The 24,096-nt window shown below is 49.5% G+C and overlaps 1 protein-coding gene across 1 annotated transcript in view; it reads left to right on the top strand.

The window, feature by feature from the left end:
- Positions 1 to 6,212: 6,212 nt before the first annotated feature.
- The window catches only part of LOC144929193 (uncharacterized), a 29,566-nt gene continuing 11,682 nt past the window's right edge, over positions 6,213 to 24,096 (top strand). Inside the window, exons 1-3 of the mRNA XM_078848197.1 lie at positions 6,213 to 6,258; positions 6,352 to 6,644; positions 14,690 to 15,107. Coding sequence (XP_078704323.1) covers positions 6,213 to 6,258; positions 6,352 to 6,644; positions 14,690 to 15,107 — 757 coding nt within the window. The remainder of the gene's footprint in view (positions 6,259 to 6,351; positions 6,645 to 14,689; positions 15,108 to 24,096) is intronic.

Below are 24,096 nucleotides of genomic sequence, written 5' to 3'. Positions count from 1 at the left end.
GTTAAATCATCCCAGCCAGGGCTTTGTCAAGCCTGACCTTAAAAACCTCTAAGGAAGGAGATTCTACCACCTCCCTAGGTAACGCATTCCAGTGTTTCACCACCCTCTTAGTGAAAAAGTTTTTCCTAATATCCAATCTAAACCTCCCCCACTGCAACTTGAGACCATTACTCCTCGTTCTGTCATCTGCTACCATTGAGAACAGTCTAGAGCCATCCTCTTTCGAACCCCCTTTCAGGTAGTTGAAAGCAGCTATCAAATCCCCCCTCATTCTTCTCTTCTGCAGGCTAAACAATCCCAGCTCCCTCAGCCTCTCCTCATAACTCATGTGTTCCAGTCCCCTAATCATTTTTGTTGCCCTTCGCTGGACTCTCTCCAATTTATCCACATCCTTCTTGAAGTGTGGGGCCCAAAACTGGACACAGTACTCCAGATGAGGCCTCACCAATGTCGAATAGAGGGGAACGATCACGTCCCTCGATCTGCTCGCTATGCCCCTACTTATACATCCCAAAATGCCATTGGCCTTCTTGGCAACAAGGGCACACTGCTGACTCATATCCAGCTTCTCGTCCACTGTCACCCCTAGGTCCTTTTCCGCAGAACTGCTGCCTAGCCATTCGGTCCCTAGTCTGTAGCTGTGCATTGGGTTCTTCCGTCCTAAGTGCAGGACCCTGCACTTATCCTTATTGAACCTCATCAGATTCCTTTTGGCCCAATCTTCCAATTGGTCTAGGTCCTTCTGTATCCTATCCCTCCCCTCCAGCGTATCTACCACTCCTCCCAGTTTAGTATCATCCGCAAATTTGCTGAGAGTGCAATCCACACCATCCTCCAGATCATTTATGAAGATATTGAATAAAACCGGCCCCAGGACCGACCCTTGGGGCACTCCACTTGATACCGGCTGCCAACTAGATATGGAGCCATTGATCACTACCCGTTGAGCCCGACAATTTAGCCAGCTTTCTACCCACCTTATAGTGCATTCATCCAGCCCATACTTCCTTAACTTGCTGACAAGAATACTATGGGAGACCGTGTCAAAAGCTTTGCTAAAGTCAAGAAACAATACATCCACTGCTTTCCCTTCATCCACAGAACCAGTAATCTCATCATAAAAGGCGATTAGATTAGTCAGGCATGACCTTCCCTTGGTGAATCCATGCTGGCTGTTCCTGATCACTTTCCTCTCATGCAAGTGCTTCAGGATTGATTCTTTGAGGACCTGCTCCATGATTTTTCCAGGGACTGAGGTGAGGCTGACTGGCCTGTAGTTCCCAGGATCTTCCTTCTTCCCTTTTTTAAAGATTGGCACTACATTAGCCTTTTTCCAGTCATCCGGGACTTCCCCGGTTCGCCACGAGTTTTCAAAGATAATGGCCAGTGGCTCTGCAATCACAGCCGCCAATTCCTTCAGCACTCTCGGATGCAACTCGTCCGGCCCCATGGACTTGTGCACGTCCAGCTTTTCTAAATAGTCCCTAACCGCCTCTATCTCCACAGAGGGCTGGCCATCTCTTCCGCATTTTGTGATGCCCAGCGCAGCAGTCTGGGAGCTGACCTTGTTAGTGAAAACAGAGGCAAAAAAAGCATTGAGTACATTAGCTTTTTCCACATCCTCTGTCACTAGGTTGCCTCCCTCATTCAGTAAGGGGCCCACACATTCCTTGGCTTTCTTCTTGTTGCCAACATACCTGAAGAAACCCTTCTTGTTACTCTTGAGCTCCTTCAGGGAGCTCTCCTCCCATCGGCTGCTCTATCATTGCTAACGTCCCTTTACTGCCTTTCAGACAGGTACTCATGACAAGCACTTCTTGCTCCGTCCTTGCAGGCACTACTAAGGGGGTTGTGCCCGCGTACTTCAGTGCCCCAAGCGGTAGCTCAGATGTGTCCCTTTTAGCGCTCTCAATTTTCCTATAGGCTTCAGCACAAAGCGTATGGATCATCAGGGTATTCAGGTACTGGTCCCCAGCCCGCCTTCTGCAGTAATCCGCGAGTACCTTGAAGAGACTGGAGTTGGTCCCTATCAGCACAGACACATCAGAAGTCCCTTTAGGGTCAGGGCATATTAAGGCAGCTGTGTCTACCTCTTCTCTCACCCCAGCAACCTCCTCTGGGAATTCCAGGTGCACTATGACATACCCTTGATAGGGGTATTCATCCATGCTGAGGCCACATAGGCCAAGGCCAGTCAGTGGCTGTATAGGCAGGTGCCTAAGCATCTGTTGGTAGAATGACTGAAATATAATAGTCACTTGAGATCCAGTGTCAAGCACTGCTTTACACTCCACCCCTTCGATCCTCACCATGACCTCTGCTCGAGGCCCTATCAGTCCTGCAGGGATCCCAGCTGGACAGTCTTTTCTGGGGGAATCTTCAAATCCTGCAGACCTGGGGGGTCCCCGTCCCCAGACCCTCTGGCAGCTACCGGATCTCTCCCAACTGATCCTCAGCTTTCCATACACTAAGGAGGGGTTTTCTTCATTACGGCATTTGGCAGCACTGTGTCCATCCTGACCACATCGGTAGCAGAAGAATTGACCTTTCCCCCTTCGCCTGGGGGGGATGGTGGCTCTAAGTGCGGGCTTCTCAATCGCCACAGTTTGAGGCTTCTTATTCCTAGAAGTCTTAACTCGGTCAACGGTACTTTGCAGCTCAGCTATCCGTTCCGTCAGGACCTGCATTTGTTGGGCAAGTTCCTCTCTGGTGCTCACCATCAGTACACTGGCCATTTGCAGTGGTGTTGTGCTGGCTGGCTCCGATGTTTGGGCTTCCCAAAACTCACTGGCAGCCTGCCTTTCTTCCTCCTCTCGGACCTCTTTTATCAGCTGGGAGTAACTTGGGGGATGTTCCCGTCGTTCTCTTAGCCGGAGATGAAGTAGAATCGGGTTCTGATACTGAGTTCCTCTTACAATTTGAGCCAGTCTGGTCTGATCCATCTGCTCAGCAGTCACTGCTCCCCTCATGACAGCTCTCTGAAGCAGTCTCTCCAGTCTCTGTATGTAGGCTGAAGCCTTCTCGCCCTTTTGTTGTCGGGAATTAAGGAACTTACAGTAGCTGTCTTCAGGGCCCTCTATGCTCCCAAAGTTGTGTTCAAGGGCCTCTAGGCAGTCCTTCACACCGACCCCAGGGTCAATGAGCTTCAGGGTGCGAATCACATCTAATGCTGGGCCGCCAAGGCTCTCTATAAGGCATCTTCGCTTTTCTGCATCTGGTACGGCCCACTCTTGCAGCATTTCAGTGGTATGCTCTAACCAGGGTTCAAACTCCTCCTCCCCAGCAAATAATCTTAACTTACGACAAGAGTCTGACTCAGCATGGGGCAGCACAACCTTTTCCAATGTTTGCCCCAGAGCTTTTGTCCAATCATCAGCCGAGGCTGCAGCCTCCGAGCTAGAAGCTGCTGAGCCAGGGCCCAACAAACCTGACATATTAGCCATTATACAAACAGTAATTTCCTCAAAATATAAGCACAAACAAAAAAAAATATAAATTGTTTCCCAATGTAGTGGATCACTCAACAGGTGCTTGCGAGGGGTACTGACCCAGGAGATCCCGGATGAGCCCCCAAAAATGTAACCCTTCTGCCCGTCAGAGTTGGCAGCAACAAGGGCCGGGTTCAATATCTAGGGGATCCATTCCAATAACACAATGCAAACCGGCTGGAGCCCCCACCCAGTGACCTGGGACAAATATATACCACCCCCGCTGGGTGCCTCCAAGAGGCGATACTTCCCCTGTGGCAAGCACATAGTCTGAGTGTAGCAAAAGTCTTTTAATAACAGAGAGAAACAATGTGGCATTATGTTGGGGAAACACCACCAACAGGATTCATAACACAACCCATGAGCAAAAACAACCCCACCCCAGGCAAATTGGGGCATGCCCTTTTCCCTTTGGTTCTTGAGTCCAGCAACCCCAAAAGTCCAATGCCCCAAAAGTCTCTGTCCCTGGTCAGGGCAGCCCCAGAGTTCGAAAGTTTATCGGCGGAGCTTTACCTCCCAACCTGGGTGGAAATGGGACGGGGGTAAGAGGCACCTTACGTGATCTGAAGCTGACCGCCCCATAGCTCCATAGCGGCGCTCCGCTCCGCTCCGCTCCGCCAGCCGCCCCACAAAACTCCTTCGCTCAGCTGCGCTCCGCTCCACCAGCCGCCCCACGAACTCCTTCGTTCAGCTGCGCTCCGCTCCACCAGCCGCCCCACGAACTCCTTCGCTCAGCTCCACGGCCCACAAGCAGCTCCTGCCATCCACACACTGCTCTGTGTCGAACTGCTTCGCCAGCCGTCCCGCAAACTGCTCCACAATATATCTTCAGGCTCCCCCACTACTTAACACAACACTCAGTGATTTCAGCGCTTAGGTGAATTCAGCTTATAATAGGGGAGCCCCAGTGCTGGTGCACTGTCAGCCCAAAGTGAGCTCAGCAGCCTATAACTAGACTTCTAATGAAATCAAAATTAGCTCTGATATTCCACAGTGGAGAGAGGAGGAAGTGCAATTAGCATGTAAGGCCCTCACCAAGGGGCCCATGCCACCAAGTATTAATACTTGTCCCCAGCCTCTCTCCATTCACACAGTTTTGGAACCCATGACCCTTGCCGAGCGAGTGCTACTTAGATGATGGTGAATCCCTCCATCGTAACAAAAGGCCACGTACAGTTCCAAGCACAGTTCCCATAATCAGGGTAATAACAATTTATTCTTCCTGCCCCAATAACAGAGACACTGGGGATCCCACAGCAGCCAAAGTGACCATTTGGGCAGCTATGGTCTCATTCTAGGCGTGGTGAGTGTGCCTATGCAAATGAGATCGGCCCCTGAAGTTCTTTTCCACAACTTGCCACACCTCACCACCAGATATCAGGGTGGAGCTCATCCTGACACTGCTTACATGTAAGTGAGGGAATGGTCCAGCTACTGTGGGGAACTTTCCTGGCTTATACACTACCCCGGTGAAATGGGGTAGCGAAAGGATTTGAGTCCTCACTCCAACTATCTTTATCCCCTTAGCTCGGCCCCACTCTGATGGACCCAGGCAATTCCAGTTCAGAAAGAGGATGGGACCCCCCCTTGCCCAGTTTACAGTCTGAGTGTAAATGGGAAGTGGAGTGGGAATGGATGATCACTTTAGATAAGCTATTACCAGCAGGACAGTGGGGTGGGAGGAGGTATTGTTTCATATTCTCTGTGTATATATAAAGTCTGCTGCAGTTTCCACGGTATGCATCTGATGAAGTGAGCTGTAGCTCACGAAAGCTCATGCTCAAATAAATTGGTTAGTCTCTAAGGTGCCACAAGTCCTCCTTTTCTTTTTGCGAATACAGACTAACACGGCTGTTACTCTGAAACAGGAATATAAATCTCAACCATGCATAATAATCTTCCTTCACTGTAGCCTTAATCCTCCTGACTCTCCCCTAAAGAAAAACACCCAGAGACGCTGCTCTTGACACACTAATGTCAGGGAGGCTTCACTGCAAAACTTAACTCTGTCCTCAGACTCCCCCCACCGCCCGCCAGCTACTCCCACCTGCACCCACAGGCGGGCCCCCAGACCTACTCCAAAGCACGAGCCAGGCTTGCTCAGATCACGTTCCTGGTGTCATGGATCATTCAATGTAGCCGGTCACTGCCGGGAAGGGAAAGGGGCTTGCCTCCCAAATCCCTCCCAGCGCCATGGGAAATCTTCCGCCTCCATCGGGGGGCCCGCCCAATGGATACCTGAGACAAGACTTCACGCCTCCCCCCCACCGGACACTGGCCCCCCTGAGCGGACATTGCATGGCCCTTATGCTTGTGGAACCGGGCTCCAGAGCTGAGTCCCCCCAATCCCCAATATCAGGTCAAAAAAGCCAGACCCTCAGTTCCCATGCGAGGAAATACAGTCCCTGCAGGGAGCTGTTCATTCCTCCCAGGGTCCAAAAGTGTCAGGAGGAACCCAGCGCCTTGTGCCCGGCGCTGCACAGAGACACAGGACGGGACAGTCCGACTCCTGCAGCCGGAGCCCTGGGGCGAGTCAATCCGATCACTGACAGCAGAAGTGTGTGTCTCTTATAAAGCGGGGCATGCAAATGAGGAGACAGTTTCCTGGTTAAATCTCTGCCTCCCTCTGCCCAGGCTGCACCCGGAGACACAATCCGCAGCCCCCTCAGTCGGTGCAGTCACCAGCCAGTTCCCTGAGAACTTTCCCCTCCAGCACCCGGCAAAATGGGATTTTTGCTCCTTGTCATTGTCGCCGTAGCAGCTTTGGAAGGTATTTTCCTCCTCTGAAGACCTGGCCGAGTTAGAAGAATATTGTGTTACCGCTGTTCTTATACCGACATTAATGGCCTGTCTTTATTCCCAGGTGTCCGGTCCCAGACGCTGGTGGAGTCCGGAGGGGGTGTGAAGAAGCCCGGAGACTCTCTCCGCCTCTCCTGCAAAGCCTCCGGGTTCACCTTCAGCAGCTACGCGATGAGCTGGGTCCGCCAGGCTCCCGGGAAGGGACTGGAATGGGTCGCTTATATAAGCTACGATGGGAGTAGTATAGGCTACCTCGATGCAGTGAAAGGGCGATTCACCATCTCCAGGGATAACGCCAAGAGTGAGCTGTATCTGCAAATGACCGGCCTGAAGCCCGAGGACACCGCCCGCTATTACTGTGCGGGAGACACAGTGACACCAAACCGGTTTGTGATCGCACAAAAACCCAGGCTGCGGAATCGCCCTTCTCCCGGCGGCCGCGCGGGGGCAGCAGCGACACCCCCCGCTTCGGGCTCGGGCAGGAGACCCGGCCCCCGGGGGAACGGGACACAAACCTCCCGCCAGTTTAACCCTTCCGTTCCCGGACTCTGAATGGCCCATTTCCCTACCCCAGAGATGGAGGGCGGGGTGTGGAAATGGGCCATGCAGGGTCCGGGCGGGGCTGGGGGGCAGAGATCACCCGGCGCCGGAATAAACCCCGCTCCGCTGCGCCCGGGGATGTGGCACCGCCGGGACTTTCCAAGGAGACTCGAGCATTTTTTCCATCCATTTGACAGCTGGAAATCACAGCCCTGGTGTGAACGGTGCAGCTCAGGATCCTGCCCCCAATAAAGGGCCCCCATGTCACAGAGTCACCATGGAGATAAAAGGCCCCGCCCCTCAGCCCCCGATGACATCACAGCCCAGCGCTGGCCCGCAGGGCATTGGGGACAGTCACGTGGCTAAGGGCTGTGGACAGGGACACGGTGGGATTTCATGGGGTGGCTCAGGGGGAGGCGGCTGCCGAGGGAGAAGCAGAGGCCCGTGGAGGGGGGAGGGAAGGCAGGGGGCACGAGGGTCACGGGGCGCAGCTCCCACTGAGTGAGATTCACCATCTCCAGAGACAATCCCAACAACCTGCTGCCTCTGAAAATGACCGGCCTGAAGCCCAGGGGCACCGCCCGCTACCACTCTCGGTTCCCGGACAATGTGTCTCCCCTTCCTGCCCAGAGCCCCGCTGGGCTGCGGTGCAGAGATCCCTCGCTCCATCTGTGAACTCCAATCCGGAGTGAGTCCCGTTCTGAGTCGCTCTCCCCTCGGAGACCTGGCACGTTGGCTCTCCCGGGTCCCATCCCTGTGTGTGTGGGAAAGACCCCAGGAATATTCATACCGAGACTCAAGCTACAGCCATTAGGTTATTCTTCCCTCCCCTGTTGGGGGAATAAACAAGGAGTCTTTACACTGGTGCCGGTTCTAGATCCTAGATGGGGAAGAGAAAATTGATCACGGGCTCTTCAGTCTGGCAGACAAAGATACAACAGGATCCGATGCTGGAAGCTGAAGCTAGACAATGTCCAGCTGGAAAGAAGGTGATTTTTTAAAAAGACATTGAGGTGAATTAACCATTGGAACAACTGATCAAGAGTCACAGGGGATTCTCTGTCACAAGCAACTATCGGTCTGTATGATTCTGTGTCTTTTAGAAAATAAAGAAATGCAAAATCCATGGGGGGAGATTTAGGTTAGATATGGGGTGAGGAGGGAGAAGTTTTTAAGGGTACGCATATCTAACTATCCACATTGGAATCGGTTACCTAGGCATGTTGTGAAATCCCCATCACTGGAGGTTTTTAAGAACAGATGAAGAACCAGGGGTGGTCTCGGTATATCTAATCCTGCCTCAGTGCAGGAGGTCGGCGAGTTGACCTCTTGAAGTCCCTCTTCCAGCCCTACCTTTCTAGGATTCTCTGAATTTCTTGAACTCTGTGACTGAAGCAGAAGGCAGTCAGAGTATTTTTCTTTCTTTAGGGACTTTCTCCAGCGCAGGATCCCATTACGGTATTTATAATGAAGTGAGTCATTGTGGGATCCCATATCTCTAGCACAAGGATACACACTGGCATCTTCAGGTTTCAGGCTGCTGATGTGCAAATGCACCAGGTTATTGGAGGTGTCTCTGGAGATGGTGAATTGCCCTTTCCCTGAGTCCAGGTAATATAGGGTACCTGCACTATCTATGCTGGAGACCCACTCCAGTCCCTTCCCAGGAACATGACGGATCCAATACAGCCAGTTGCTACTGATGAAGAAGCCGGTGGCCTTGCAGGAGAGGCGGAGAGAGTCTCTGGGCTTTTTCACATCCCCTCCAGACTTCAAAAGCTGGACCTCTGACAGAGCTCCAAGTTGGGTGAAAGTATCGTGAATCACATCTGGAATTTTCAAAGGGTAAAGTCAAGGGGAATTAGATACCCCATTACCTAAGTCCCCTTCAAAAATGTCAATCAACATTCCAGTAGGACCTGCTCCAAACCCCACTCAGACCAAGGGAATTCCTCCCCTTGCCTTTAGTGACCTTTGCACCAGGCCCATAGAGCATAATATTCTCCAATATCTCCAGAAAATGTCAGAAACCATAATTCCTTTAAAGGCCACTAGACTAAAGAGACAATTCAGCCAAAATATGCTTCTGATGCTGGATAAAGTGCTCATGGTGTCTCGGCATTAGCTGCCCAGACCCCTCCTTGTGTCCTAGCCATGCAGGTGCAGAGCTTTTAAATGACTTAGGCAGGGCATTAAGGATATGCATTTCCATATCTTTTTTCTCTTTTTTTAATAAGCCATGTTTGAGCTCAAGCCCTCAAGCTATCTTAGGTTTTTATATTGTTCCCAATACTGTAGTGTTTGAGCATCGCAACCATTGAAGTATTTAGTGTAACAAGAAAACATTTTACAAATACATTAGAAGCAAGAGGAAGATGAAGGACAGGGAAGGACCACTGCTCAGTGAGGAGGGAAACACGGTCACAAGAAAATGCAGCAATTGCCCAAATATTAAATGCCATTTTTGTTTAGGTTTTCACCAAAAAGGTTAGCAGTAATCAGAGGACTAACAGTGAACATCAGTGTAAATGGGGTAGGATCTGAGGCTAAAATAGGGAAACAACAAGTTAAGAATTACTTAGACAAGTTAGATGTCCTTAAGTCAGCAGGGCCAGATCAAATACACTGGAGAATACTTAAGGGACTGGCCAAAGAGATCTTAGGGATTAAAGAATATTTTTGAGAACTCTCGGAGGACAGGAGAGATCCCAGAGGACTGGAAGAGGGTAAGTGGTACCTATCAATAAAAAGCAGATAAGGGCAACCCAGGAATTATAAACCACTCAATTTAACTTCTGTACCCGGAAAGAATGGAGCAAATAATCAATTTGCAAGCATCTAGAAGATAAGGTGACAACTAACAAATCATGTGAAACCTGTTACCCGGGGTTCAACCCAAAACTCTTGGTAACTTTTACTCTGTGTGAGGTGCTGTCAGTTAATAAAAACTTTTCCCCTTATTTATACATTAGTAATAGTATGGCATGTCCCTTAAAGCAAACTTGTTAAGTAAGCAGTTTCAATGGTTAAGCGAGAGGTGGCTTCTGATTATTGATTAACCAGGTGTGGGTTTTTCCAGAGTTTGCAGCCTTGAGGCCCCAATAGACATTCCTGGGGCACATTCTGCTCTTCTGAGATGCATGTATCAGCAACTTCAACACAATTCTTATCACAGGGGGTCAAGCTGCCTTCTCTGTGGCACCCAAAACTCCCGCCCCCACACATCCAGCTCCTGCTTTGGTCAAGCTTAGAGTGCTGAATGGTCAATTTACAGCCTGCTGACTTGGCTGCTTTTAGCAATAATCCATAGTGGTTTCAGGCACTTTACTGGTTTGCCAAAGTCTCCCCATAGAAAACCTACCTCATACCCTCCTTTGACAGGGTAACAAGATGAGTGGATGGGGGTGGGGACAAGAACAGTAGATGTGGTATATCTCAACTTTAGTCAGACATTTCATACAGTCTCAGATAGCCTTCTCGTCAGCAAACCAGGGAAATATAGACTGATGAACCTATTATAAGGTAGGTGCAGAACGAGTTAGAAAATGTACTCAGATAGTAGTTATCAATGATTCACAGTCAAGCTGGGAGGGAATACGGAGAAGTGTCCCAGAAGGATCTGTCCTGGGTCCACTTCTATTCAATAGCTCCATAAATGATTTGGATAATGGCAGAGAGAGTACACTTATAAAGTTTGCAGCTTATACCAATCTGAGAGGGGTTGCAAGCACTTTAGAGACCAGAATTAGAATTCAGAACGAGCTTGACAAATTGGAGACATGGTCTGAAATACATAGGCTGCATCCACACACTCTTTCTGTGTAGCTAAACCCAGCAAGGAAAGGCTCTGACAGGAGGAAGTAGCTGTAAATTCGTTCCCAACCCTAAATATCAGTCAGTTGGACCTTGAGCATATGGGCAAGACCCACCAGCCAGACCCCTGGGAATGAGTTCTCTGTAGTCACTCAGAGCCCTCCCCATCTAGTGTCCCATCACTGGCCATTGGGGATATTTGCTACCAGCAGTTGTCGATGTGCCCATCTCATCATACCATCCCCCTCCACATAAGTTTATCAAGATCAGTCTTGAAACCAGTTCGGCTCCCCCTCCCACCCTTTTAGTTTAATTCTGGCTGAGATTTTCAAAGCCACCTAAAGGCATTTAGATGCCTGGTTTATATTAGGAAGAAAGGCAGTTTTGGAAATCTTAACCCAAGTCATCTGGAAACCTACCCCTATTGTTACCTCCTCTTCCCTCTCTCCAGCCCCTTTGTTTGCTGCCTGGCTTTAAAGGTTTTTGAACTGCCTCAGGCCTCATGAAAATTAAGGAGGATAACCTCTTTTTTTAAGAGCCAGAGAATTTCTCCTTCTCCGGCACACCCCAAGTAACTTACTTTGTGCCATATTCCTTCATCTGTTCCGGTAGGTTTCTGATTCAAAAATAAATATGTGTTTCATTTTTCTTTCCCTGCTGGCAGCTTTCTCAGGTAAGAACCTCAGAGATACCTGGGATAAAAGAAGGAAACAAAAGCAGCCAAAAGGAATCGTTGATTCTCCAGAGCACTGAAAAACGTGTTTTGCTGAATCATGACCGAGATCTTTAATATTTGTCTATTTGCAGGTGTCTCTTGTCTCAAATCCAGTTAATCCAGTCCAGAGCAGAAATTAAAAAGCCAGGAGACTGCAAAACTCTCCTGTAAAGTGTCTAGACACACATACTAGCCATGGTATGCACTGGGCACGGAGGTCTCCAGGGAAAGGACTGGAAAGGGGATTTTCAATTACAAACGGGGCTGGTGACACCACATACTACACAGACCCGGTTAAAGGACCATTCTCCATCTCCAGAGACAACACCCAGAACCTGCTGGGGTAAACAGTGAGGTGGCAAAATTTGCAGATGATACAAAACTACTCAAGATAGTTAAGTTGCAGGCAGACTGCGAAGAGCTATGAGAGCAGTGGTCACCACCCGGTCGATCACGATCTCCAGCAGCTCAGCGGGTTGCCGCTAAGGCAGGCTGCCCCGGCCCCACACCGCTCCCAGAAGTGGCCAGCGTAGCCCCATGGCACCAGGGGTGGGGAGACAGGGTTCTCCCTCCGCATGCTGCTCCTACCTGCAAGCACCACCCCCACAGCTCCCATTGGCAGGGAATGGAGAGCTGTGACCAATGGGAGCTGCAGGGGTGGTGCTTGCAGAGAGGGGCAGTGCACAGAGCCATGTACTGCCTGACCCTCCCCAGGGGCCGGAGGGGTGCGTTGGCCCTTTCCAGGAGTGGTGCAGTGCACAGGTAGGCAGGAAGCCTGCCTTAGTGGCAGCCACACTGTGCCACCGACCGTGAGCCTCTGGAGGTAAATGCTGCCTGGCAGGAGGCCGCACCCCAACCCCCAGCCCTGAGCCCCCTCCTAGAGCCAGCACCCCATGCCCCAGGTGTGGGCAAACTATGGCCCGGGGGCCACATCCGGCCCTTCAGACATTTTAATCCGGCCCTTGAGCTCCTGCCGGGGAGCGGGGTCTGGGGCTTGCCCTCTCCACATGTGCCGTGGCTTCACGTGGCTCCTGGAAGCAGCAGCATGTTCCTGCTCCGGCTCCTACGCACAGGGGCAGCCAGGGGGTTCCACAGGCTGCCCCTGCCCCAACTATCACCTCTGCAGCTCCCATTGGCCGGCAACCAGGGGAGCGTGTAGAAGCCGGAGTGGAGACATGCCACTGCTACCGGGAACTGCTTGAGGTAAGCGCCACCTAGAGTCTGCACCCCTGATCCCCCTCCTGCCTTCCGAATCCCTCAGTCACAGCCTCATGCACCTCAGAGCCTGCACCCCCCAGCCGGAGCCCTCACCCCTCCACCTGCACCCCAACACCCTGCCCCAGCCCGGAGCCCGCTCCCACACTCTGAACTCCTCATTTCTGGCCCCACCCCAGAGCCCGGCACCTCCAGCCAGACCCCTCACCCCCTCTTGCACCCCAACCCCCAATTTTGTGAGCATTCATGGTCCGTCATACAATTTCCATATCCAGATGTGGCCCTCAGGCCAAAAACTTTGACCAGCCCTGCCATACCCCCTCATACACCCTGAACTCCCTCCCGCACCCCAAACCCCAGCCCTGACCCCTTCCCAGAGCCAGCAACATGTACCCCCTCCTGCACCCCAACCCCCGCCCCAGGCTCAGCCCAGAGCCTCCTCCCACACTGTGAACCCTTCAGCCCCAGCCAAGAGCCCACACCCCCTGTCGAACCCCAGCCCCCTACCCCAGCCTTGTGAAAGTGAGTGAGGGTGGGGGAGAGCGAGTGAAGGGGTGGGGAATAGAGTGAGTGGGGTGGGACTTTGGGGAAGGGGTCAGGTGGATCCTGGGTTGCCCTTAAATTCAAAAAGTGATCTTGGGCGTAAAAGGTTGGAGACCCCTGTTCAAAAGGATCTCTCAAATCTAGGTGACTGGGCAATAAAATGGCAGATGAAAGTCCGTGTTGATAAATGTGAAGCAATGCACATTGGAAAGCATAATCCCAACTATGCATAGCAAATGATGGGGCTAAATTAGCTGTTGCTATTCAAGAAAGAGATCCTGGAGTCACTTTGGATAGTTCTCTGAAAACCTCCACTCAGTGTGCAGTGGCAGGCAAAAAAGTGAACAGAATGTGGGGAATCATTAAGAAAGGGAGAGATAATAAGAGCGAAAATATCATATTGCCTCTATATAAATCCATGGTACGCCTACATCTTGAATACTGAGTGCGGATGTGGTCGCCCCATCTCAAAAAAGATATATCAAATTGGAAAAGGTTCAGAAAAGGGCAACAAAAATGATTAGGGGAATGTAAAGGCTGCCATATAAGGAGAGATGAATAAGACAGGGACTTTTCATCTTGGAATAGGTCAGCTAAGGGGGGATATGATTGAGGTCTATAAAATTATGACTGATGTGGAGAAAGTAAATAAGGAAGCGTGATTTACTCCTTCTTATAACACAAGAACAAGGGGTCACCAAATGAAATTCATAGGCAGAAGGTTTAAAACAAACAAAAGGAAGGGTTTTTTTTCCCACACAATGCACAGTCAACCGGTGGAACTCCTTGCCAGAGGATGTTGTGAAGGTCAAGATTATAACAGGGTTCAAAAAAGAACTAGATCAATTCTATTAGCCAGGATGGCAGGTTGGGCAGGGATTGTGTCCCTAACCTCTGTTTGACAGAAGCTGGGAATGGGCGATGGGGTGGATCACTTGATGATTCTCTGTTCTGTTCATTCCCTCTGGGGCACCTGGCATTGGCCACTGTTGGTAGACAGGTTACTGGGCTATGTGGACCTTTGGTCTGACCCAGTCTGGCCACTCTTATGTTCTTAAGGAATTTTGTCTCTAAGAATTGTAGAGAACACTGCAGAAATTATTCTGTGAGTGGAATTCTTAATCTTCTCCTTTACTCACATCACCCTTTCCCACTACACCCACCTCCAGGAGGCTGAGTTTGCTGAGGGCTGAGGTCCAAGATCTGTGTCTTAGAAAGAGAAGGAGATGCAAATTCAGTGCCCCAGAGCACGATAAAAATCGTGTGATATCTAGGTCCCTGCAGGAAGAGCAGAGAGGATGGACAAGTCCGGGTGTCCATGCAGATCCCACCATAAACCCTCCAGAGTCAGCAACATGAGACTGTGGCTGACCCTCGCTTTCTTACCAGCAGCCCTTCCAGGTAATTTTATCCCCTTCCTCGCTACATGGACTGGAGACAACGGGGGATGCTGCACATCCCTAACCTGACCCAAAGGGCAGTGAAGTCAACGGGAACCTTTCTGCTGCTTCCAATGGGCTTTGAGCCAGGCCCTGTGTGAATGTGATTCTCATTCTTTCCAGGTGTCCGGTCATAGGTCCAGCTCGTGGAGTCTGGAGTGGGGATTCAAACCCCTGGGGGATCTCTCCGCCTCTCCTGCAAAGCCTCCAGATTCACCTTCAGCAGCTACCATATGAACTGGGTCCGTCAGGCGCCGGGGAAAGGACTGGAGTGGGTCGCACAGATACTCAATCCTACTTATAGTTCAGCAACATATTACAGTGATGCGGTGAAAGGGCGATTCACCATCTCCAGAGACGAGTCCAGCAGCACGGTGTATCTGCAAATGAACAGCCTGAGAGACAAAGACACCGCCCGGTATCACTGTGCGAGAGACACAGCGATCAGAAACCTCCTGCGGTTAGCACAGAAACCTCCAGCGCGAATCCCGCTCCCTCTCCGTGCCCACAGTCACCGCCAGAACAGAGCCGTTCACACAGACAGGAACCCAGAGTGTGAAACCTCCAGTCCTTTATCCGGGCTTCACTCCTCTCAAAATTCACTTTGATGATGAAAGACCCACGGTTCCATCAGAACCGAGACCGTCCTTAAACATTCCCTAATGATGCAGAAATAGATTCCTTCTCCAAAGTGAAGGAGGACTTGTGGCACCTTAGAGACTAACCAATTTATTTGAGCATGAGCTTTCGTGAGCTACAGCTCACTTCAGAAGTGAGCTGTAGCTCACGAAAGCTCATGCTCAAATAAATTGGTTAGTCTCTAAGGTGCCACAAGTACTCCTTTTCTTTTTGCGAATACAGACTAACACGGCTGTTCCTCTGAAACCTTCTCCAAAGTGTTACTCACACTTAGCTCTCCGTCCTTCACCCTCCTTTCCCAGCAAACTCAGCTGGAGAAGACGGGCAGGAAGCAGGAGCCATGCAGCCAAAGGTGGACGTGAACTAGAAATTTTCACACCGGAATCTTGCCACACTTTGCACTCACCTAAAGAAAGGCCAAATCGTACTTCTTGAACACACTGCTTCATTTCCAAAGTGACTGGGGTTCCTGAATAGCCAATGCCACATTCTGCAGGAAGCAGGAAATGGGGGTCACTCGTCCTAAATACACAGGCAGACCGTGGGAATCCTCTTTACAGACTCTAGTGGATTCATCTTTAGCCAAACTCCAAGTTTCTTGCACTTGCCCATTCATAATAAAACACCCCGTGTACAGAGAGTGTCTCAGTTTAAGAATTCCCTTTTAAAAAAAGAAGGAATCGTGGTTTTCTGAGCGCACTGAAAGTTAACACCACCGGTGTCTGGTTCATTCCTGTGTCAGACAGTCATTCTGCGCCTCTGTGTTTCGATACATTTGTTCCAACTGAAATTAAATTCAAGATTACAACAGGACAGAACACAACCTGTCCCACAAGCCGTGTCACCATGTAGCATTGCATTGTCTTCCTTCCTTCGGCCCACGTCTGCGGAAGACAGACCATTAACTAGGAGCGTCAAAGTGCAGGGGAATCATTTCACATATAAGCTTTGAAAGGGCCAGGCCTGGAATATCACAAAAGAAAATGTGGAGAGAGCTAATACAGGCTGACTGCTCCCTTCCAGCACAGCTGCCCTCACTACACACTTCACCACAGTGACTCAGCTGTGAAGTGATCAATCCTGGTCCATTCAAGTCAAAGGCAAAACTCCCATTGGCTCAATGGGACTGGGATTCCCCCCAGTGATGGAAAGATGTGTCAGACTCATAGCACAGGGACAGAACTGTTTGCCTTGCAAAATGAAGGATTTCAGGATCTCTCAATACTTCTGTATGTCGATCTATGAGAGAGAGAGAGAGAGAGAGAGAGAGAGAGAGAGAGAGAGAGAGTTTAAAGTGAGGGAGAGGGGACAGTAAAGGGAAGGAGAGAGAGGGAAATGCAGTGGGGCATCAAGGGAATATCCCATACTTTTCTTACTCAGGTAGGTCTATCCATCCTTGTTCTCTATAGGTTAAATTCAACCCTAGGCAGATATGTCAATACAAAGCTTATAGACCACTTAATTCCTCGATATTCAGTTGAAGGGATTCAAGTGGTCCAGAGGGCTGATGGGCCCTCGGAACAGTAGGAAATTTAACCCACAAAATCATAGTGGTTAATAAGTTTTTAATTGTGAAACTAATGTACCATTGGAACAAGTTATCAGGGTAGTGGTGGATTCTCTGTCACTGATAATTTTTAGATTAACATTGGTAGATTTTTCTAAAAGATCTGCTCTAGGAATTGTTGGTGAAAGTTCTGAGGTGTGTGTTACACAGAAAGTCTGACAAGATGATCACAATGGTCCCTTTTGGGCTTAGAATCTATGAGACCTATTGAGTAAAATTCAGGGAAATATCCGTTATTTGGGATTGATGTTCATGTCTCTCTTATATAGAGCGGTGCACGCAAATTATCCCCTTACATTTCCTGTTAAAAGCCAGGGATTCCCCTGACTCTGCAGCTCTGGGGTTCAGAGTCCGCAGCCCGTGTCTGCTCAGAGACCAGCCAAACCCACCAGAACTCTCCCCACAGTCGGGAACATGGCACTGTGGTTATTTTTCCTTCTCATTGAAACAGCTTTCACAGGTACATCGATTTCCCCCAGGGTTTGTTACCATCTCACTTGGGAGCCAGGGTCTCTACGAATCGCATTGTGTCTATTTTCAGGGGCTTTTTCACAGGCTCAGCTGGTGGAGTCCGGAGTGGGTGTGAAAGAGCCTGGAGACTCTCTCCGCCTCTCCTGCAAAGCCTCCGGCTTCACTTTCAGCGATTACTGAATGAGCTGGGTCAGACAGGCACCTGGGAAGGGACTAGAGTGGAAAGGGGAAATACACCCAACTGCAACTACCAGCAACTACGCACAGCCCTTCAAGGGCCGATTCACCATCTCCAGAGACAACCCCAACAACCTGGTGTATTTGCAGCTGAGCAGCCTGAGACCTGAGGACACCGTCCTGTACTATTGTTCGAGAATCCCGCAGTGAGCACAAAGCTCGTGCGGACCGGTCAAAAACTGATTTGGAGGCGGGTGCAATCTTCCCAATGGACAGCAGCGGTCAATAGTGCATTACAATTCAAAGATGTCCTAACGCGAGTAACACGGGAAGGAACAGGTCTGAATGACACCTCAACATGAAGAGGGAAGATTTGGAGAAAAGGGCTGTTGACAGGTGTCAAAGTTCCTTCCCCACCCTGAACTCTAGGGTACAGACGTGGGGACCTGCATGAAAACCCCCCAAGCTTATTTTTACCAGCTTAGGTTAAAACTTCCCCAGGGTACAAACTATTTTACCTTTTGCCCTTGGACTTTATTGCTGCCACCACCAAGTGTCTAACAAATATATAACCGGGAAAGAGCCCTCTTGGAAACGTCTTTCCCTCCAAAATCCTCCACAAACCCTACACCCTCTTTCCTGGGGAAGGCTTGATAAAAATCCTCACCAATTTGCATAGGTGACCACAGACCCAAACCCTTGGATCTGAGAACAATGAAAAAAATATTCAGTTCTTGAAAAGAAACATTTTAATAGAAGAAACAGTAAAAAGAATCACCTCTGTAAAATCAGGATGGTAAATACCTTACAGGGTAATTAGATTCAAACATAGAGAATCCCTCTAGGCAAAGCCTTAAGTTACAAAAAGACACAAAAACAGGAATCTACATTCCATTCAGCACAGCTTATTTTCTCAGCCATTTAAAGAAAGCAGAATCTAATGCATATCTAGCTAGATTACTTACTAAGTTCTAAGACTTCATTCCTTTTCTGTTCCCAGCAAAAGCATCACCCAGACAGAGCCAGACCCTTTGTTTTTCTCCCTCCTCCCAGCTTTGAAAGTATCTTGTCTCCTCATTGGTCATTTTGGTCAGGTGCCAGCGAGGTTCTCCTAGCTTCTTAACTCTTTACAGATGAAAGGATTCTTCCTCTGGCCAGGAGGGATTTTAAAGGGGTTTACCCTTCCCTTTATATTTATGACACGCCCCCCCCCAAATCACAGCTAGGGTGAAACGCTGGCTGGGATTTCTTCCTGGAGCTCTAGGAAAAAACAGAGTTAATAAGACACTAAATATACTACCAAGTACATAAAGACTAAGAATATTTTCCACATCTCAAGGACGATTTTAACCAGTTGATTCTGGGAAACTTTCACGGGAGAGTGCATCAGCCACTTTGTTAGAAGCTCCTGAGATGTGTTGGATGTTGAAATCAAAATCTTGGAGAGCTAAACTCCACCGAATAAGTTTTTTGTTATTTCCCGTGGTGGTATGAAGCCATTGTAGTGCAGCATGGTCGGTTTGCAGGTGGAAACGCCGTCCCCAAACATATGGGCGTAGCTTTTCCAGAACGTAGACAATGGCGTAACATTTTTTTTCAGTGACTGACCAGTTGCTTTCCCTCTCAGACAGCTTCTTGCTGAGAAACACTGCAGGGTGGAATTCTTGATCCGGTCCTTCCTGTATTAAAACTGCTCCCACACCACGCTCGGACGCATCTGTGGTTACTAGGAACCCTTTGTCAAAGTCTGGGGCCCTTAGCACAGGGTCAGACATGAGTGTCGCTTTAAGCTGGTTAAAGGCCTTCTGACACTCTTTGGTCCACTGAATGGCATTTGGCTGTTTCTTTTTGGTTAGGTCTGTCAGTGGGGTAGCGATTTGGCTGTATTGTGGTACAAATCGCCTGTAATATCCGGCCAAGCCTAAGAAAGATTGAACCTGTTTCTTTGACTTTGGGACAGGCCACTTTTGGATAGCATCCACTTTGGCCTGTAGGGGACTGATAGTTCCTTGACCCACCTGGTGTCCAAGGTAAGTCATTCTGTTTAGGTCTATTTGACACTTCTTAGTCTTAACAGTTAGTCCTGCCTCCCTTATGCGCTCAAAGACATTTTGTAGATGTTCCAGGTGTTCTGCCCAGGAATCCAAAAATATGGCCACATCGTCAAGGTAGGTGACTGCATATTCTCCTAATCCCGCTAGGAGACCATCTACAAGTCTTTGGAAGGTGGCGGGTGCATTTCACAGCCCGAAAGGGAGTACATTAAATTCATACAGCCCGACATGTGTGGTGAAGGCTGACTTTTCCTTGGCAGATTCATCTAGCGGTACCTGCCAGTACCCCTTGGTTAAGTCCAAGGTAGAGATGAACTGGGCCCGTCCGTTCATCTGTGCGTGGCATTGGATAGTTGTCTGGGCGAGTTACAGCATTTAGCTTACGATAGTCCATGCAAAAACGTATCTCCCCATCTGGTTTGGGAGCTAGAACCACTGGAGATGCCCATGCACTTCCAGAGGGGCGGATTACACACATCTGTAGCATATCCTGGATCTCCCGTTCTATGGCAGTTTTAGCTTGAGGAGACACCCGGTAAGGTTGGACTTTAATTGGGTGAGCATTCCCTGTGTCAATGGAGTGGTATGCCCGTTCAGTCAGTCCTGGGGGGACTGAGAATGTCGGCATGTAGCTAGTGCACAGCTCCTTGATCTGCTGTCGCTGCATACGCTGTATCTGGGCCTGAGGACCTCTGGTGTGATTTCGGTGCAAAGAACTGTAATCTGTTGGGGTTCTTGGGGCAGCTGGCCTTCACATGGCCCGGCTCATTACATTTAAAACATCGTCCAGCTGATGGATCACTGGGGCGAGGCGGGTTGCTGGAGAATGTTGTGGCGGGATGATACGGTGGCTGGAGGGTTCCTCGGGGGTAGTTGGGGCCTTGGGCTGCCCCCGGTAGTAGGGTGAGGTCTGAGGTTGTCCCTTCTGGTATCCGCTCCAACAGCGACCAGTTTTTTTCTTTTCTGCCACCTCCACCTGTTAGGATATAGATAGTCAGGCCTGTCTGTAAAGGCCTATACTCTAGGAATTTAGGTGTATTCTTATCACTTGGCTAATTATAGAGGTATAAAAGAAAGAATCAAAATCACTATCTGCTGGTGTAAGGGCCTTCTCTTACTGTGACAGTCTGAGGCCCTGTTCTTAGGCTAAGGCCTTTGGCTAAGCAGCAGAGGCAGCCATAAGCTGGGAAGCGAACAGTCACATCCTCACATTCCAAACTAGTCACATGGAAATAAGGTGCTATTGGGCTGTTAGGCACTATCAGGACAGGATTGTATTCCTATCACCTCCAGAGTAAGGGAAGTGCCTAGAAAATGTAAAAGGAAACTTAGTTTGATAGCATCCTGTCTGGCAAGAACTCACTTATCAATAGCTGGGATGTGAAATCCTCACGTCTGTATTGTTTTGTCATTATAGTTCCCACTTTGCTGTTGTTTGTCTGTATAATCTCTGTCTGGTTCTGTGATTGTTCCTGTCTGCTGTATAATTAATTTTGCTGGGTGTAAACTAATTAAGGTGGTGGGATATAATTGGTTACATAATCATGTTACAATATGTTAGGATTGGTTAGTTAAATTTCGGGAAAATGATTGGTTAAGGTATAGCTAAGCAGAACTCAAGTTTTACTATATAATCTGTAGTCAACGAGGAAGTGAGTGGGTGGGGGTGGGGGTGGGGGTGGGGGTGTGAGATGGGAACAGGGAATGGGGGTAAGGAAATTGCAATCATGTTTTGCTAAACGGGGAGATGGGAACAGGGAATGGGGGTAAGAAAATTGGAATCATGTTTTGCTAAAGGGGGAAATGGGAACAGGGAATGGGGGTAAGGAAGTTAGAATCATGTTTGGCTAAGGGTAGGAATGGGAACAGGGACACAGGTGTAAGGCTCTGTGGTGTCAGAGCTGGGAAGGAGGATACTAAGGAAGGAAACTGGAATCATGCTTGCTGGAAGTTCACCCCAATAAACATTGAATTGTTTGCACATTTGGACTTCGGGTATTGTTGCTCTCTGTTCATGTGAGAAGGACCAGGGAAGTAAGTGGGTGAAGGAATAAGCCCCCTAACACCACCCATTTGGCTCCAATCTCCCCCACCTCGATTACAGTTTTGGGCTTCCCATCTTGGATGTATCTTTCTATTTCCTCAGGAACATCCTCTAAGAACTGCTCCATTTGCATTAGGAAGGGCAAATCTTCTGGAGATTTCACACCTGCTCCTGATATCCAGGCATCCCAATGTTTCACAATGTGGTAGGCATGTTGGGTAAATGACATGTCTGGTTTCCACCTTAGGGCTCTGAACCGCCGACGGGAATGCTCGGGAGTTAGCCCCATTCTGACTCTCGCCTTGGTTTTAAACCGTTCATACTGGTTCATGTGGTCCTTAGGCATTTCAGCCGCCACCTCAGCTAAGGGTCCACTGAGCTGTGACCTCAGCTTTGTATTGGTCTGTAGAGATGCTGTACCAAGGCAGGCCTTTTCGAAGTTTTCTAAGAAGGCCTCGGTATCATCGCCTGCCTTGTAGGTGGGGAACTTCCTGGAATGTGAAGTGGTACCTGGAGAAGGATTGCTATTCTGCTGAGCCTTTGCCTTCTCCATCTCCAGGGTATGCTTCCTCTCTTTTTCCTTCTCAGCATGCTTCCATTAGGCAAGAGTGGCAAATGTGGGTAGCCCAATGTGTAGCAAAGCACGGGATGGACTAAGGCCTAAGGTAATTCAGTGATTTACAGGGTAAGATTATAGGGCTTCTTCTTCAGCTTCTTCTTCTTCTTCTCTTCAGCCCTAAACATCTTTAAAGGTAGCAGTACAATGTCACCATCCATGTCTGCCTTTAGGTCTGACTGACCCTGACAATATTTGCCCTATCGGAATCCTATCCTCTGTTTGTTGTCTACAGTGTCACCATCATTTTAGTCTTTTTGATTGCAGCGAATCCTGCACCCTGACTTCACATCCTTTATTCCTTCCAACTTCTTCATTGGTCTGGAAATCATTACACCTGACATTACTGGGTCTGGAACTCGTCGAGGGTCTCGCCCCTCCACTTTGCTCATTCTCTCCTGGAGCTCATATGCATATGCCCAGACAGTTTCACCAGGCTCCTGCTTGCTCTCAAATAACTCTTTTAGTCTGGTTCCAATAGGTACCTTTGTGAGAGATTAAGTTACCAATCTGCCTGAGGTATCAGGTGATCAGGCTGAGGCCACAGGATCGTTAGGGAAGGAAATGATGGAGGACACCAAGTAACTGAGTTTAAAGCTTTATTCATAAAATAAAGTAAAATAACAGTGGAGAGTGCTGAGGGATTCCCACATCACTCAGAGGAAGGAAGAAAGCGTTAATGTCCCAGCCCTAATCCACTTTCATACTCAGAGATCACCCGGCGCCGGAATAAACCCCGCTCCGCTGCGCCCGGGGATGTGGCGCCGCCGGGACTTTCCAAAGAGACTGGAGCATTTTTTCCATCCATTTGACAGCTGGAAATCACAGCCCCGGTGTAAACGCTGCAGCTCAGGATCCTGCCCCCAATAAAGGGCCCCCATGTCACAGAGTCACCATGGAGATAAAAGGCCCCGCCCCTCAGGCCCGATGACATCACAGCCCAGCGCTGGCCCGCAGGGCATTGGGGACAGTCACGTGGCTAAGGGCTGTGGACAGGGACACGGTGGGATTTCATGGGGTGGCTCAGGGAGAGGCGGCTGCCGAGGGAGAAGCAGAGGCCTGGCGGGGGGGCGCAGGGGGCACGAGGGTCACGGGGCGCAGCTCCCACTGAGTGAGATTCACCATCTCCAGAGACAATCCCAACAACCTGCTGCCTCTGAAAATGACCGGCCTGAAGCCCAGGGGCACCGCCCGCTACCACTCTCGGTTCCCGGGCACTGTGTCTCCCCTTCCTGCCCAGAGCCCCGCTGGTCTGCGGTGCAGAGATCCCTCGCTTCATCTGTGAACTCCAATCCGGCGTGAGTCCTGTTCTAAGTCGCTCTCCCCTCGGAGACCTGGCACGTTGGCTCTCCCGGGTCCTATCCCTGTGGGTGTGGGAAAGACCACCGGAATATTCATACCGAGACTCAAGCTATAGCCACTAGATTATTCTTCCGTCCCATGGCTAGGAAATAAACAAGGAGTCTTTACACTGGTGCCTGTTGTAGATCCTAGGTGGGCAAGAGAAATTTGATCACGGGCTCTTCAGTCCGGCAGACAAAGGTACAACAGGATCCAATGCTGGAGGCTGAAGCTAGACAATGTCCAGCTGGAAAGAAGGTGATTTTTTAAAAAGACATTGAGGTGAATTAACCATTGGAACAACTGATCAAGAGTCACAGGGGATTCTCTGTCACAAGCAACTATCGGTCTGTATGATTCTGTGTCTTTTAGAAAATAAAGAAATGCAAAATCCATGGGGGGAGATTTAGGTTAGATATGGGGTGAGGAGGGAGAAGTTTTTAAGGGTACGCATATCTAACTATCCACATTGGAACCGGTTACCTAGGCACGTTGTGAAATCCCCATCACTAGCAATTGTTGCCTCTATGATTCTGTGTCTTTCAGAAAATAAACTAATGCAAAATCCATCGAGGGAGATTTAGGTTAGATATGGAGTGGGGGGAGGACTTTCTAAGGATAAGCATATCTAACTA

The sequence above is a fragment of the Lepidochelys kempii genome, chromosome 13 (assembly GCF_965140285.1).
Source record: "Lepidochelys kempii isolate rLepKem1 chromosome 13, rLepKem1.hap1, whole genome shotgun sequence".
NCBI lineage: Eukaryota > Metazoa > Chordata > Testudines > Cheloniidae > Lepidochelys > Lepidochelys kempii.
Note: the sequence above shows the minus strand (reverse complement) of the source record. Positions and strands in the feature narration are given on the sequence as shown.